Genomic DNA, 16,482 nt, shown 5'->3' on the forward strand with positions numbered 1-16,482 from the left:
AATCAAATCAGTTTCAATTCCACAGATATGTCACATTTTACAAATATGTCACAGTGACTCAAAATCATCCCAAACAAATTATTCCAACAATGTAAAAGTAATACATCACTGCATTTGATATCTTTATTACACAGAGAGCTGATCAATGACTATTTGGGTTCTTACCTGCCTCTGTATACTTCAAGCCCACTTTTTCTTCCTCATCTTTTGATTTGGGAGGTGGCCATACAGCTTGGAGCCGTCCAGGAGTTCTGTCTTCAGATTCTGATGGAGATAAATCCTGCGATTAAGGTAAAGAAACAGAACATTAATAAAGCTGACACTCGAGAATGCATGTAGATCTTAGCCTTGTTAATATTGGACTCAATACAGAAACGTTTGTTCTTGTTGTTGGATATCTAAGTCCCATTTTCACCCCTGCCAATTTTATTGGAAATGAAAGCTTCCTTAACACACCAGGGTTTTGATTATAGGGCGTACATAGAGGAGGACCTGTAGTTATGTAAACAACAGCTGGCATGGTGGTTCTTACTGCCTCACAGCACCAGGGACCCAGGTTCGATTCTGGCCTCAGGTGCCTGTGTGGAGTTTGCACGTTCTCCCCGTGTCTGTGTGAGTTTCCTCCAAGTGTTCTGGTTTCCTCCCACAGTCTGAAAGATGTGCCGGTTAGCTGCATTGGCCATGCTAAATTCTCCCTCAGTGTACCCAAACAGGCGCCGGAGTGTGGCAACTAGGGGGTTTTCACAGTAACTTCATTGCTGTGTTAATGTAAGCCTACTTGTGACTAATTAATAAATTTTAACTTTACTTTGCCACAAATTATCACACTTCTACATCCCACTAAAGGGGGGAACAGTGGTTAGCACTGCTGCCTCACAGCGCCAGGAACCCGAGTTCAATTCCGGCCTCAGGTGACTATATGGAGTTTGCACATTCTCACCGGTGTCTGCATGGGTTTCCTCCGGGTGCTCCAGTTTCCTCCCGCACTCCAAAGATGTGTGGGTTGGATGGATTAACCATGCTAAATTGCCCTTTAGTATCCCAAGATGTGTTAGGGGCATTAGCCATGGTTAATTTGTGGGTTTATTGGGATAGGGTTAGGGAAAGGGCTTGGGTTGGGTGCTCTTTCAGAGAGTCAAATTTGATGGGCTGAGTGGCCTCCTTCTGCACTGTAGGGATTCTATAATTCTATTTGTCTGTCTCTTTGGTTTACTTACACCCAGAGGAAAATGTCAGAGCAGGTTACTGCAGCCCCAATTATAGTTATAGAATCATAGGATCCCCACAGTGCAGAAAGAGGCCATTTGGCCCATTGAGCCTGCACTGGCAACAACCCCGCCCAGACCCTATCCCTGTAACCCCACATATTTACCCTGCAAATCCCCCTGACACCAAGGGGCAATTTAGCATGGCCAATCCACCTAAGCCACTGTTATTGGCATTATGCTTTGGCTGTTTTCACACTACATACAGATTTCCTTCGGTCTCAGTTGGTTGCTCTTGATAGTTACCCAAATGTACCCTCACTTGCCCAATAACTAGGCACATAAAATGAGAGCCAGAGTTCAAACATGGGATCCTTGTCACTGCACCACATGATTGCCTTGCGCTCAATAAGTGAAAGAATAATACCTTCCAACAGCCAACACTCCAGCCTATTAATCACTCGCTGGTTCCACCAAACATTGAAGTAGATAACAGAGTAGAATGCAAAAATGAAAACAGAGTTCACTCCTTTGGAATCAGAATAAAAAGAATATGAACTCTCCTCTGTTAATGCTTGACATTAAATCAAGACTTTAAGCATATTTCTTTTACTCCTCAGGTAGCTAGGTATTCATTAATAAAGTTCTTGGACTAGCCCTGGTCTGTAATAGCTTCAAAGTGTTCAGCGGGATATGGCTGCGCGCACGTAATCCAGCAATTATAAAAGCTTGGTTAAAGTGCTGCTCATTATAAGATCCCTGAATTAAATCAATTGGTGTGGTGCACTGATCCCCACCAGAACAATCTGAATAAGGTTGCATGCTCTCCATTGACCTTCCTGAATTACTCTGCAACTCACAGTACATCCCTTTAACCCTGTTTGCAGCAAGAATCCAATAAATCATCCATCACAGGCAGAAGAGGAATCTCCCAGAGCCTATTAAGTTGCCATGGACCCTAACATTTAGAGTCATAGAGTCACAGAGGTTTACAGCATGGAAACAGGCCCTTCGGCCCAACTTGTCCAGGCCGCCCATTTTTTTAACCCCTAAGCTAGTCCCAATTGCCCATCTTTGGCCCATATCCCTCTATCTTACACATGTAACTGTCTAAACGCTTTTTAAAAGACAAAATTGTACCCGCCTCTACTACTACCTCTGGCAGTTTGTTCCAGACACTCACCACCCTTTGTGTGAAAAAATTGCCCATCTGGACCCTTTTGTATCTCTCCCCTCTCACCTTAAACCTATGCCCTCTAGTTTTAGACTCCCCTACCTTTGGGAAAAGATGTTGACTATCTCGCTGATCTATGCTCCTCATTATTTTATAGACCTCTATAAGATCACCCCTAAGTCTCCTACACTCCAGGGAAAAAAGTCCCAGCCTATCCAGCCTCTCCTTATAACTCAAACCATTAAATCCCGGTAGCATCCTAGTAAATCTTCTCTGCACTCTTTCTCGTTCAATAATATCCTTTCTATAATAGGGTGACCAATACATTTTCCCCTGCATATTTATAAGTATAAGCCAATGATCTTGCCTTCCATTTAGTGTATAATTCTTGTTTATAATAATATCTTCATCATGGACCACATTCAAAACTCACAGACTGATCTGTGGTGTTACTTGCATCAAACATTCATCCAGACGGAGGAAGTAATCGGGTTAAAAGGGTATGAACATCTAAGAACCACGCAGTAACAGAAATTACCATCATCATTGTGAGTTCTCTGGCTGAGGGCTGGCTCCCGTACCAGTCAGTTCCAACTATTACTGTTTTTTTCCTTATTTAGGGTGGGACTTGGGAATCTACCTCAGCTAGAATGGGAATCAGGCACATTATTGAGACTGGCACCTCAGTGCAATAGCGAGGGAGCGCTGCAGTCTGATATTTGAGGCCTTAACCCAAGGCCCCTGCCGTGCCCGGTGAATATAGCAAATCCCACTACACGGTTTGAGGAGGGGGGGGGGGGGGGGGGGGAGGGGGGGGAGGACGTTATCTTGTATCCTGGTCAACATTCATCCCTCAACCCAACATCAGCAAAAGTAATGTGGCGCACCAAACTATCCAATCTCATTTTCTATTCTTGGGGTCCTGCTGTGCATCTTGTACTTTTGCCTGTATTAACCTATCTGCCTGTATTAACCTAACTGCCTGTATTAAATTTGGCCAATTTTAATACAGGCAGATAGCCTTTCAGTTTTTAAGAATGCTCACACACACAAACAATGTATTTTTTAATTCATTCATGGGACATGGGTATCGCTGGCTGGGCCAGCATTTATTGCCCATCCCTTGTTGCCCTTGGAGGGCAGTTGAGAGTCAACCACATTGCTGTGGCTCTGGAATCACATGTAGGCCAGACCAGGTAAGGACGGCAGATTTCCTTCCCTAAAGGACATTAGTGAACCAGCTGGGTTTTTCCAACAATTGACAATGGTTTCATGGTCAACAGTAGTTTCTTAATTCCATATATTTTTATTTAATTCAAATTCCACCATCTGCCGTGGCGGGATTCGAACCCGGGTCCCCAGGACATTAGCTGACTTTCTGGATTAATTGACTGGCGATAATACCACGAGGCCATCGCCTCCCCATAATATACATACAGAGCAGGAGTAGGCCACTCGGCCCCTCAAGCCTGCCCTGCTATTCAATAAGATCATGGTTGAACTGGTTGGAACCTCAGCTTCACATTCCCACTTACCCCCAATAACCTTTCACCCCCCCGATAACCTTTCACGCCCCCGCCCCCACCTCCCACTCCTTGCTTAGCAAACATCTATCTACCCCTGCCTTAAAATGTTCAAAGACTGCATCCTCCACCTGATTCCTGATTTGGAGATGCCGGCATTGGACTGGGGTAAGCACAGTAAGAAGTCTCACAACACCAGGTTAAAGTCCAACAGGTTTATTTGGAATTACGAGCTTTCGCGCTCCGAAAGCTCGTGATACCAAATAAACCTGTTGGACTTTAACCTGGTGTTGTGGGGTTTCTTACTGCACTCCACCTATTGAAGAAGAGGCTTCTGGAGGCTCACAGCCTTCTGAGAGAAGATAATCTCTCCTCATCTCTGTCTTAATTGTTTTTAAACAGTGACAATAAGGGCACCCTAATGGCTTCTTTTATATGAGAAACCCGCCCTCTGGAATATATACTGGGGTCATTCCCACAGCAGGTTGGAAAACAGGAGTTGCCAATGGCAAGGTATCTACAGGCTTTTCATTCCACAGGGAAAATAATAAATTCAGACTCAAACATAGAAACAGAAAATGCTGGAAAATCTCAGCATCTGCAGAGAGAGAATAGAGCCAATGTTTCGAGTCGGGGTGTCCCTTCGTCAGACTGTTAAACACCAGGAGGGAAATGGAAAGCAACAAAGATGGACAGGGTGAAAGATACAAATGGAAATTCTGTCGGAGAGAATAGCAGTACTTCTTCAATGTAAGCATTCCTGGAAGAGAAGTGGCAGTGAATTAAACACTAAGATACGACGAAGGGTCATCCAGACTCGAAACAGTAGGTGGGAATTTCCAGCCGCACTTGCCCCCGAAATCGGAGAATCCCACTCAAGGTCAACAGATCTTTGAATGGTCCATGTTCCGCCCACTGTAAAAAAATTCTCATGGCGGGGGGAGGGGGGGGGGGGGTGGTGTAATTCTTCCTAGTGGCTCTATTCTCTCTCCACAGATGCTGTCAGACCTGCTGGGTTTCTCCAGCATTTTCTGTTTTTGTTTCAGGTTCCAACATCCACAGTACATTGCCTTTAAATTCAGACTCTAGTTCATCGAGTGTAATGAGAAATGTGCTGAGATTAGGAAAGCCCATAATCAAATATATGGGAGTCATAAGCAACTTCATTCATTGCATTAGATCTAAGCGAATGGACCTTAGCAAGTTGCTGCAATGGTGATGAGTTTATCATTTCTTGCTCTGTCACTGGTACAGAACAAAGAGATAGACTGAGTTTTCACTGCGGGCGTGAGTTTGCCTTGCAGTCACAACTAGTCCCTCAAGTTTTGCATAGAACATTTAATAAATTATTAAGTGGGTGGGGAGTGTGATTAACCTCACTTCACAGTAAAGGTACCTGCCCCGCCTGAGTTTGCGATTTAAGTGATGTGCAGTTGTGTGACTTAAAAGGAGCAGCAAGATTGTGCCACACCCAGTAATTTCTGTTTCAATTCCACGCCTTGGAACTGGGAACACATTGGTACATTCCTGGGCACACAAAGGTGGAAATTGCACATCTCCGGCCTCCCGGTACGATCAGGGCACGGGGATAATCCCTGCAAAGGCCCAATATTTGACTTGATTTTGATTTGATTTATTATTGTCACATGTATTAACATACAGTGAAAAGTATTGTTTCTTGTGCGCTATACAGACAAAGCATACCGTTCAGGGAGAAGGAAAGGAGAGGGTGCAGAATGTAGTGTTACAGTCATAGCTAGGGTGTGGAGAAAGATCAACTTAATGCAAGGTAAGTCCATTCAAAGGTCTGACAGCAGCAGGGAAGAAGCTGTTCTTGAGTTGGTTGGTACGTGACCTTAGACTTTTGTAACCCTTTCCCAACGGAAGAAGGTGGAAGAGAGAATGTCCGGGATGCGTGGGGTCCTTAATTATGCTGACTGCTTTGCAGAGGCCGCTGGAAGTGTAGACAGAGTCAATGGATGGGAGGCTGGTTTGCATGATGGATGGGCTACATTTACGACCTTTTGTAGTTCCTTGCTTAATAGCTTAACTGGCACATGTTCAAAGATTTTAAAGTTTCAAAGTGTATTTATTAGTGTCATAAGTAGGCTTACGTTTGCACTGCAATGAAGTTACTGTGAAAATCCCCTAATCGCCACACTCCGGCACCTGTTCAGGTACACTGAGGGAGGATTTAGAATGGCCAATGTACCTAACCAGCACGCCTTTTGGACTGTGGGAGGAAACTGGAGCACCCGGAGGAAACTTGCGCGGACACAGGGAGAAGATACTAACTCCACACAGACAGTGACCCAAGCCGGGAATCAAACCCAGGTCTCTGGTTCTGTGAGGTAGCGGTGCTAACCACTGTGCCACCATGCCGCCCTTCATTTAAATCAGACTGGCGTCAACATTCCAATTTCAGGAACTGTCCTTCCATCAGGAGTAGGGTTCCATGGAAATGTTAATAAAGAACATCTACGACATGAAACTCATGAGTTTAGAACGAGAAGCAATAGACGGTGAAGGTTAACTCACTGACAAATTGGTATGCTCTATGCCAGTGTTAGTCCTTAAAAAGTAAATTAGTTGCAAACGGATATTAATTTCTATCTCATTGTTGAGGTCTGAGCTTATCTGTATGTGCCCACCACCACCCCCCTGTCCCCATTCCCCCCTCACTAAAAGGAGCAATTTACAGCAGGCACTTCCTGTTTGGACACAGTTGGAGAATAGAGGTGCCAGAGGAAGATCTGGGACAGAAGTGGGAAACATAATGAAACCTGCTTATCGCTGAAAAGAGAGACATCTTGCTGAAGCTTTTCATCTTGCACTCATCAGGGCAAACACAACAATCACGAAAAGTTTTACTACAAGACCAAATGGTGCTGATTGCTGACAAATTGAATTTGATTGGCTGAGGCACAGCCCTGGAGAGAGCAATATGGAACTACTTTCCAGGACAATTTCTTGGCCAATCAGGGTCAGCTTACCAACCAATCAGCACCCAGTTTCTCCAGGACTATATATTGTTGTGAACATTTGAAATTTGGTATTCTTGCTTCTGTCCTGATGAGTAAAAGAAGCAAAGCTTCAACAAAGTTCTCTCATTTCAGCAAAGTTCTGCATGAGCAGGTGACTGGTTGAACCTGTTCTGGTGAATTTGGACAGGCAGCCTTCAATTGTTTGTTCCGATGTCAGTTCTTTTTGACGTTGGAGGACGTGGAGTTGAAGTTGACAGGGTTGGAAAGTTAAAGTTAAAGTTTATTTATTAGTCACAAGTAAGGTTTACATTACACTGCAATAAAGTTACTGTGAAATTCCCCGAGTCGCCACACTCCGGTGCCTGTTTGGGTCAATGCACCTAACCAGCACGTCTTTCAGAATGTGGGAGGAAACCGGAGCACCCGGAGGAAACCCACACAGACACGGGGAGAACGTGCAAACTCCACACAGATGGTGACCCAAGTCAGGAATCGAACTCGGGTCCCTAGCGCTGTGAGGCAGCAGTGCTAACCACTGTGCCACTGGATTGCGGAAGATTACAGAATTACGGAAAATCAAGGGAGGACAGGAATTTAGAGAGGAAAGCAAGCTGGCATGGCCATGGCTGGCAAGAAACCAATTCAACTGCAGCATTAAGAAAGGAATCATGAGACAAGGCAGTCAACTACTGGGGATCCAACGTTTATAAAACTAAATGCAACATTTGCATACTGAGTATACGTGATGTGATTAGGCATCACAGGACAAACGAGGAAAACCTCCAGCAAGTATCTACCCTGTACAAACTTGGTTCATTCCCCATGACAAAGCTTTGGCTAAGCAGAGTCAAACTCTCTGCTTTGCATTTGAATAACAGCTTGGCAGATAACTGTTCACTGGTGCATTCTCCATGGTAATACACCGACGAATAACAATCCACTTGTCAGATAATCAGCACTCTCTGCTCATGCTGCATAAACTGTTGTTCCCCTTAGTACAGGCATGCTTGTGAATCTTTCCTGATGAGTGCAAGATGAAAAACTTTGATGGAAGTCTCTTTTTTCAGGTATACTCAAGCTCCGTATTACCAAGTGATTATTTAGGTAAAGAATACATGTGTTCATTCAAATATCCTAAAATTTGACCACTAAACTGTCGGTAACTCCCCTGAAGTAAGGAATGAGTTTGCTTGGTACTAGGCTACTATTCATGAAGTTATAGGATAGCGGAGAAATCAAACAACTCCGAGACAACTACACCACCTCCCACCCACCCATCCCCTTTCTGTATCATGACGGATAATCTGTGATCTTGACTTGAGCCAACATTGTCACAGGCCTAGAGCCCCCAGCACAAATCAAAATCATGTTCCACAAAGTCCCCCTGAAGAAATGGCCATACTAATGAACTTTGCCAACAACATATAGGCCAGGGTTTTACTGCCCCGCCCGCCACGGGAATCGGAGTGGGCAAGGGGTGGAAAATAGACAGGTCTGTTGATCTCAGGCAGGATTTTACGGTTTCGGGATGAAAATCCCGCCCACAGTTTCTAAGTTTATTTATTAGTGTTACAAGTAGGCTTACATTAACACTGCAATGAAGTTACTGTGAAAATCCCCTGGTCGCCACATTCCGGCGCCTGTTCGGGTACACTGAGGGAGAATTTAGCATGGTCAATGCATGTCAACAGCACAAACGGTGCCACAGTGGTTAGCACTGCTGCCTCACAGCGTCAGGGACCTGGGTTCAATTCTGGCCTCGGGTCACTGTCTGTGTGGAGCCTGCACATTCTCCCCTTCTCTGCGTGGGTTTCCTCCGGGTGCTCCAGTTTCCTCCCACAGTCCAAAAATGTGTGGGTTAGGTGGATTGGCCATGCTAAATTGCCCCTTAATGTCAAGGAGACTAGCTAGGGTAAATGCATGGGGTTATGAGGATAGGACCTGGATGGAATTGTGGTCGGTGCAGATTCGATGGACTGAATGGTCTCCTTCTGCACTGTGGGGATTCTATGATTCTATAATGATTCTTTCGGACTGTAGGAGGAAACCGGAGCACCCGGAGGAAACCCATGCAGACACGGGGAAAACGTGCAGATTCCGCACAGTCACCCAAGTCGGGAATCGAACCCGGAACCCTGGCGTTGTGAGGCAGCAGTGCTAACAGCTGTATAAGCATATGCCCTCTGAATCCTGAAAGGCAAAATCAAAATCGCCCTAATAAACGTCGCCAGTGATTTTATCCAATAATAGCCGAGTTCCAGGCAAACTCATTTTTACTTCAGGGCAGTTACTGTCAGTTTAGCTGCCAAATCTGTCGAAAAATAAGTGGCAAATGGATTGATCAATACTCAAGATTATTTCTCCAAAAGCCACCTCAGCAAGTACAATTCTCCTTTCTCATGGATATTGTTGAATTACCATGCTCTATCTCAATCTTACAGCTCTTTCCCAGGCCACCTCCTCCACCCTCAGATTTAAAACAATCTCCACCCTCCCCCAAAATTCAGAAGCACTCTAATCTCTGGATACGCCCTCTATCAACAGTTCCCATTATATTCAATTGTTGCATAGAATCCCGACAGCGCAGAAGGAGGCCATTCGGCCCAGCAAGTCTGCACCGACTCTCCAAAAAAGCATTCTGCCGAAGACCCAATCGCCCTCACTATATCTGTAACCCCGCACATTTACCACACCTAATCCACCTAACCTGAAAATCTTTGGACAATAAGTGGCAATTTAGCATTGCCAATTCACCTGAGCCGCACATCTCTGGTCTGTGGAAGGAAACCGGAGCACCCAGAGGAAACCCACATAGACATAGAGTCATAGAGGTTTACAGCATGGAAACAGGCCCTTTGGCCCAATTTGTCCATGCCGCCCTTTTTTTAAATCCCTAAACTAATCCCAATTGCCCGCATTTGGTCCATATCCCTCTATACCCATCGTACCCATGTAACTATCTAAATGCTTTTTAAAAGACAAAATTGTACCCGCCTCTACTACTACCTCTGGCAGCTTGTTCCAGACACTCACCACCCTCTGTATGAAAAAATTGCCCCTCTGGACACTTTTGTATTTCTCCCCTCTCACCTTAAACCTGTGCCCTCTAGTTTTAGACTCCTCTACCTTTGGGAAAATACATTGACTATCTAGCTGATCTGTGCCACTCATTATTTTATAGACCTCTATAAGGGCACCCCCTAACCTTCTACACTCCAGAGAAAAAAGTCCCAGTCTATCCAGCCTCTCTTATAACTCAATCCATCAAGTCCCGGTAGCATCCTAGTAAATCTTTTCTGCACTTTTTCTAGTTTAATAATATCCTTTCTATAATAGGGTGACCAGAACTGTACACAATATTCCAAGTGCGGCCTTACCAATGTCTTGTACAACTACAACAAGACGTTCCAACTCCTGTATTCAATGTTCTGACCAATGAAACCAAGCATGCCAAATGCCTTCTTCACCACTCTGTCCACCTGTGATTCCACTTTCAAGCAGCTATGAACATGTACCCCTCGATCACTTTGTTCTGTAACTCTCCCCAACGCCCTACCATTAACTGAGTAAGTCCTGCCCTGGTAAAATCTACCAAAATGCATCACCTCGCATTTATTTAAATTAAACTCCATCTGCCATTCATCAGCCCACTGGCCCAATTGATCAAGATCTCGATGCAATCGGAGATAACTTTCTTCATTGTCCACTATGCCATCAATCTTGGTGTCATCTGCAAACTTACTAACCATGGACTCTGCATGTTCTTAAAGTCATAAAGCGCTGGCCTGTAGTTCCCTGGCTTTTCCCTGAAGCCCTTTTTCAACAAAGGCACAACATTTGCCACCCTCCAGTCACCTCACCCGTGACTATCAATGATTCAAATATCTCTGTTAGGGGACCCGCAATTTCCCCCCTAGTCTCCCACAATGTCCTGGGATACACTTCATCAGGTCCTGGGGATTTATCTACCTTGATGCGCTTTAAGATTTCCAGCACCTCTTTCTCTGTAATATGTACACTCCTCAAAACATCACTATTTATTTCCCCAAGTTCCCTAACATCCATGCTTTTCTCAACGGTAAATACCGATGAGAAGTTTAGGATCTCACCCATACTTGTGGATCCTCACATAGATGACCTTGTTGATCCTAAAGAGGCCCTACTCTCTTCCTTGTTACTCTTTTGGCCTTTATGTATTTGTAGAAGCTCTTTGGATTCTCTTTTGTCTTATCTGCCAAAACAATCTCGTGTCCCCTTTTTGCCCTCCTGATTTCTCTCTTAACTAACATGGTGAGAATGTGCAGATTCCACACAGTCACCCAAGGCCGGAATCGAACCCAGGTCACTGGCACTGTGAGGCAGCGGTGCTAACCACTGTGCCACCGTGCCACCCTTAAAATCATAGAATCCCTACAGAGCAGAAGGAAGCCATTCAGCCCATCGAGTCTGCACCAACCACAATCTCACCCAGGCCCTACCCCGTAACCCCTCGTATTTACCCTGTTAGTCCCTCTGACACCAGGGGCAATTTAGCATGGCCAACCCACCTAACCTGCACATCTTTGGAGTGTGGGAGGAAACCGGAGCACCCGGAGGAAACCCACTGAGACACGGAGAGAACGTGCAAACTCCACACAGACAGTGAGCCGAGGCTGGAATTGAACCCGGGTCCCCGATGCTGAGCCTTCATTCTAAAATCGGACTTTGCCCCTCAGGTGGGAAGCCCTGATTTCACAGGAGATCTGCAGGGAGTACAGTTCTGTAATGAAGCAGCAATGTCCACGACCAGCACTGCAATTGGAAGAGGGTGGATCAGTGTATCCAACACATCAGTTTTCCACCCAGATTTCTTGGGGTAGTCAGCCAGTTAGCTGCTGCCACAGGAAGCAGCTGATTTGCACTCCCGATTCACCACTGCTTCAGATCAAAAAAGACAAAAAATGCAACGTCCTCGCCAACCATAACCAGCCTAACACATTGCTGCAAATAGCTAATAGTCTTCAATACTCAACTGCGGAATTCTTAGATCCACCAACTTAAACAAACGTCTGGTGAATCAATGTTCGGGTGACGGTGACTGCAAAGAAAACCGGATCCATTAAACCCAACAGAAACAGGCAATTGAAGAGATTTTTGGATGTTAATTTTACTTCCAAGGTTCTGAACATTTGCTACCTCAATGACACCCTGGGCAGAATTCTACCTCTCTCCACTGGCAGGTGTGCAGGCAGTGGCAATTATTCCCCCAGGTGCCTTCCCTGATTCCTAGCTCACCCCTAACCTACTCACAATCCTACTGGCAGCAGGAACGGCCGAGAATGGCAAGTCCACTCTTGCCCCAATTAAATGACCAAATGCCCAAGCCTCAATTCTGAGCGCAGTGTGATGGGGATCAGGCACGGGTAGGATGCCTATCCCAATGGTGGGGGAGTCCAGAACTAGGGGTCATAGTTTGAGAGGATAAGGGGTAAACCTTTTAGGACTGAGGTGAGGAGGGTGTGAATGTGTGGAATTCACTACCACAGAAAGTAGCTCAGACCAAAACGTGCGATTTCAAGAAAAAATTAGATATAGCTCCTGGGGCTGAAGGGATCAAGGGATATGGGGGCGGAGGGGGGGGGGGGTGGGGGGGGGGGGGGGGTGGAAAGGAGGGATCAGGATATTGAATTTGATGATCAGCCATGGTCAAAATGAGTGGCAGAGCAGGCTTGAAGGGCCGAATGGCCTACTCCTGCTTCTAGTTTCTATATTTCTCAAAGTTTTTTTGGACCTTGAGCAGGAGGGGCCATTACATTTACTGGCCACCTATCGAGATAAAATGTCCCATTCCATCAAGGTCTGTGACCCCGGAGCGGGGCTCCTTCTCTGGCTGCCCTGCAAATTATGACCCCCCCCCCCCCCCCCCCCCACCATCTCCCCCCACCTTCCCAGGCTCCCCTCAGCAACGCGAGACCGCGGATTTAGCTGCTCCTGCGGGCTCCAACACATTGACTCTGAAGACTGCTTGTAGTGTCAGCGCGAGTCAGCACTCCTGGGATGACAGAGCTGCCGGCTAATCCGGGCCAGTGGTTTCACCTCCTACCATTGGCTCTGGGACTGCTGTGTTTGGCAGGAATGTATCCCCCATCAAATTCTCCGTGGCAGGATTGGAAGCCTCACCATGGGAAAACTCTGCCCCCATGTTTCTGGTGGGTAAGTATGCAGGAAGTGTATGTCCCTGGATGAAGGAGTAGATGTAGCAGCAAATGATATTTATCTGCATCAAAAACTATTCATGGGAGCTTTGAAATTTTTACAGAATTGTCTCTGGATTATAACAATTAACTAATAAATTGTTCATTATGATCTGCATGTTTTTCTTGAGCATGTACAAGAGTGGGTTACACTCTCGTCTGAGTGTCAGTGTTGCTCTCGAGATCTGAGCACAAAAATCTAACTGAAGCTCACACCCCGCTGAGGGAGTGCTGCACTGTCAGAGGTGCCGTCTTTCCAATGAGACGCTAAAGTTGAGACCCAGCCTGCCCTCAGGCTTAGTACATGGAACTACGATGGAGAAGTGGGGGCTTCTCTGAGGTATCCTGTCTCTTAGTTATCCCTCACCAACATCATAGAAACAGATCACCAACACTTGGCACTTCATAACATTCAAGGCTACGGGCCAAGTGCTGGTAATTAGGCGGGAGGTCAGATTTGGGCGGCCAAAGGGCCTCTTCTGCACTGTATGATTCTATGAGAATTGGGTCATTATCACATTGCTGTTTGTGGGATCTTGCTGCGCACACTTTGGCTGCTGCATTTCCCACGTTAGAACAGCGACAGCACTTTGAAAGTACTTCCTTGGCCGTGAAGTGATCCGGAACATTCTGAAAGGTGCAAAATGCAAGTCTTTCAGGACTAAATTCAAATTAAATCTGTAACTGTCACCCAGTTTCAAATATTTACTAATATTAAACTTTGGCATTAAAAAATGTTTTCAACATACGGATTTTGTTTCTGTAGGTCCTGTCCGCTGTTTCTGGTCAGGGGGCTGCTTTACAAACGGCCTTTCAAAAATCGCTTTGAGCGACTCCTTCTCTTGCTTCTTTTTCCTTTTTAATTTTTCCAGTTCTTCGGAATCACTTACGTCCTTTTTGACAGGTTTTGCCATAAACAGCGATTTGAAGCTCTCCAAAGCGGTCTCAGAGGGAGCAGCTATGGGTGCGTCTGTTGGCGATTGCTCTGGCACCGGTGGCTCATGGGTGGGTTCCGATTGTGGACACTTATCAGGGGCACTCACCTCATCCTCGATTCTAGGGGAGTCAAAGATCAGCTGACTGAGCTGATTTAAGATCCCTGCATTCTTCTTCAGTTCTGCTGGCTTTTGATCATCCTTCCCCTTCGATGTCGATTCTGCCAAGAGCTTCGCCGTTGATTTCTGACCCGGTTTAGTCAATTTTAACATTGCCAAATCCGTATCCCTCTGTTTGATCTCAGCCACAGTCTCCCTCTCCTCACCCACAGCACCTTTCTTCAATAGCCGCAATCCACTGAAGAAAGGGGGCATTAGAAATGTCCTCTCTGCCTGTGATGGGGCAATCTCTTTGTTGGGAAAATTGGAAGTGGACATGGGTAATGTGGGGACGTTATTTGGCTTTTCCAAGGAATCTTCTTCAGTCTCACTGCTTCCATTATTAGGGATGTCTGTTTGGCCTTGATTGGGTTCCATCTGTGAGATTAAGTTCTCTTTTGGTGATCCTAGTTCAGAGGGTGTCTTTGTCTCTTCCGATACAACAATGTTTTCCCATTCCTGACTTGACGTAACCTCATTCTGCGTGGGCAGATTTTGTTCTGGGATGTGCTTTGAGCTTTCACCCACTGACAATGAGACTTCAGTGTCATTGAGCTGATTGCTTTCTGGCTCAGTTTCGCCCTCGGACTCTGTGTCACTTGTCGTCTGAACAAGGATGACATGTACCGGACCTTCGACTCGCTCTTTCTCCAATGGGTCTGCAGGAGTGAGGGTTTCCTCTGGGGCACTGGATTCTTCGGTTCCCTTTTCAATATTTTCAGTCCGAAATTCGTCTTCCAGCGACCGTTCCTGCGCCGCTTCTTCGTCAACGTTCTCCGGTTCCTCCCTTGCCTCGTCAACAGGTTTGTCAGGGGCAGTCCCAAGATCCACCCCCCTATCATCATCAGACTTATCGGGATCGAAAGTACGAAAGAAAGTCAACCATGCATTTCCTGGGCCATTGTTCCGTTTCGCTGCTTCTGAGGCAGACTTCATTCCAGCGCGGCGACCCAGAAATGGCATCTTCTTAGAAAACGAGGAAAACAATGAAGAAGAACCTTCTGCGGCAGGTGTGTCTGAAATCCCTTCCCGTCCCATTTCAGCGCCATTGCGATTATTTACATTGTCTGTCATCCTGCTACGATTTATAGCGACCTCCCTCTCTCTGAAGACGGTGGGGGAAATTTAGGTCATAATTTATGTCAACCACTGACAGATTCTCAATTCTATAATTTGCACAATAAATTGCCAAAATCTATCCCTGAAATGACCTTTAACCTCCCCCAGCCTCAACCACTCTTAAGATTATTAGATTCCCAGAACCTAAATATAAAACATACATATGTCCATTGGAAGCAATCTCTACAAACACCTGCAAACACACTATTACTGCTGTGTGACAGGAGCTATAGACTAAAAGCTAAGAAAGGTTCCTACATCACGTTCTTCATTAAACAGAATCATCACGGATTAGGTTAATCTGACTCCCACCTGCCAAAAGAGTACATTTAATATAGTTATCCCGATTTATAATATAAATAAAGGCCCCCTTCTCCCAGAGTTAATGGAAAAATCTATGAAGAAACATTCAGTCCAATGACTACAATAAGGCCTGAGTTTTCTGAGTAAACCTCTAAAGTATTTGAACCCCAGTTTAAGGATTGCTAAGGCTCCAAAAGCAAAACAGGAGTAAACTTTTGAAAACTTCTCTCCTGTGCTTCCCCCAGTCTTCTGACTTTTGTCACAGCCGTTCCAAAACCAGCAATCTCAGCAGGATCAGATTAATCAGGCTTCTTCCAGCATCTCAGTCCATCGTGATGTTTTTGATCGTACTGAAGGTGTAGAACAGCAGGCCTGAAAAGTAGGGTGGTTCTTCACACAGCGAGCTGCAGTTGAAACTCCAGCGTCCTCGGGAGAAAGAGAGAGAGAGAGAGAGAGTGTGTACAAGTAACCTCCTCCTCAATCGACCAGCTCCAGCTCCCAGCTGGAATGTGAGTTTCCGGCTTTACAGAGAGACAAGAGAGCCCACACAGCACTGGTTTCATATTTCCCTGTTCTAACTCTCCCAGTTACTTCCGCACTCCAGCCAGGTACTTATCAAACGCCCCACCCAATGTCAGTCGTGTTAGTAGCGAGTTCACAGATAGTGTGCGTAACTGAAAGTGTCTGCTATGTCATCGCTGTGCTATGGATTACAGCTTAAAGCAGAATTAAGTTCAGCAATTTATATTTTCCTCTTCCAAAGGAAACCACTTACTTGTAATCAGAACTCTGCGAGCAGTTTCTACTATAAACAGAGTGACTGCCTTACTTGTAAAACTGGAATAAA

At 45.6% G+C, this 16,482-nt stretch overlaps 1 protein-coding gene across 3 annotated transcripts in view; it reads right to left on the minus strand.

Annotated features, from left to right (window-relative positions):
* The window catches only part of LOC144506920 (formin-like), a 285,230-nt gene that overhangs the window by 239,084 nt on the left and 29,664 nt on the right, over nt 1–16,482 (minus strand). For 2 of the 3 annotated variants that reach the window (XM_078233301.1, XM_078233299.1), the window contains exon 3: nt 166–280. In XM_078233301.1, coding sequence (XP_078089427.1) covers nt 166–280 — 115 coding nt within the window. Of the gene's footprint in view, nt 1–165; nt 281–13,868; nt 15,772–16,482 lie in introns of those variants that run through there. The other variant, XM_078233302.1, reaches the window with a different exon arrangement.

This window comes from Mustelus asterias, chromosome 18 (genome assembly GCF_964213995.1).
Source record: "Mustelus asterias chromosome 18, sMusAst1.hap1.1, whole genome shotgun sequence".
In the NCBI taxonomy this organism is placed as follows: Eukaryota; Metazoa; Chordata; class Chondrichthyes; order Carcharhiniformes; family Triakidae; genus Mustelus; species Mustelus asterias.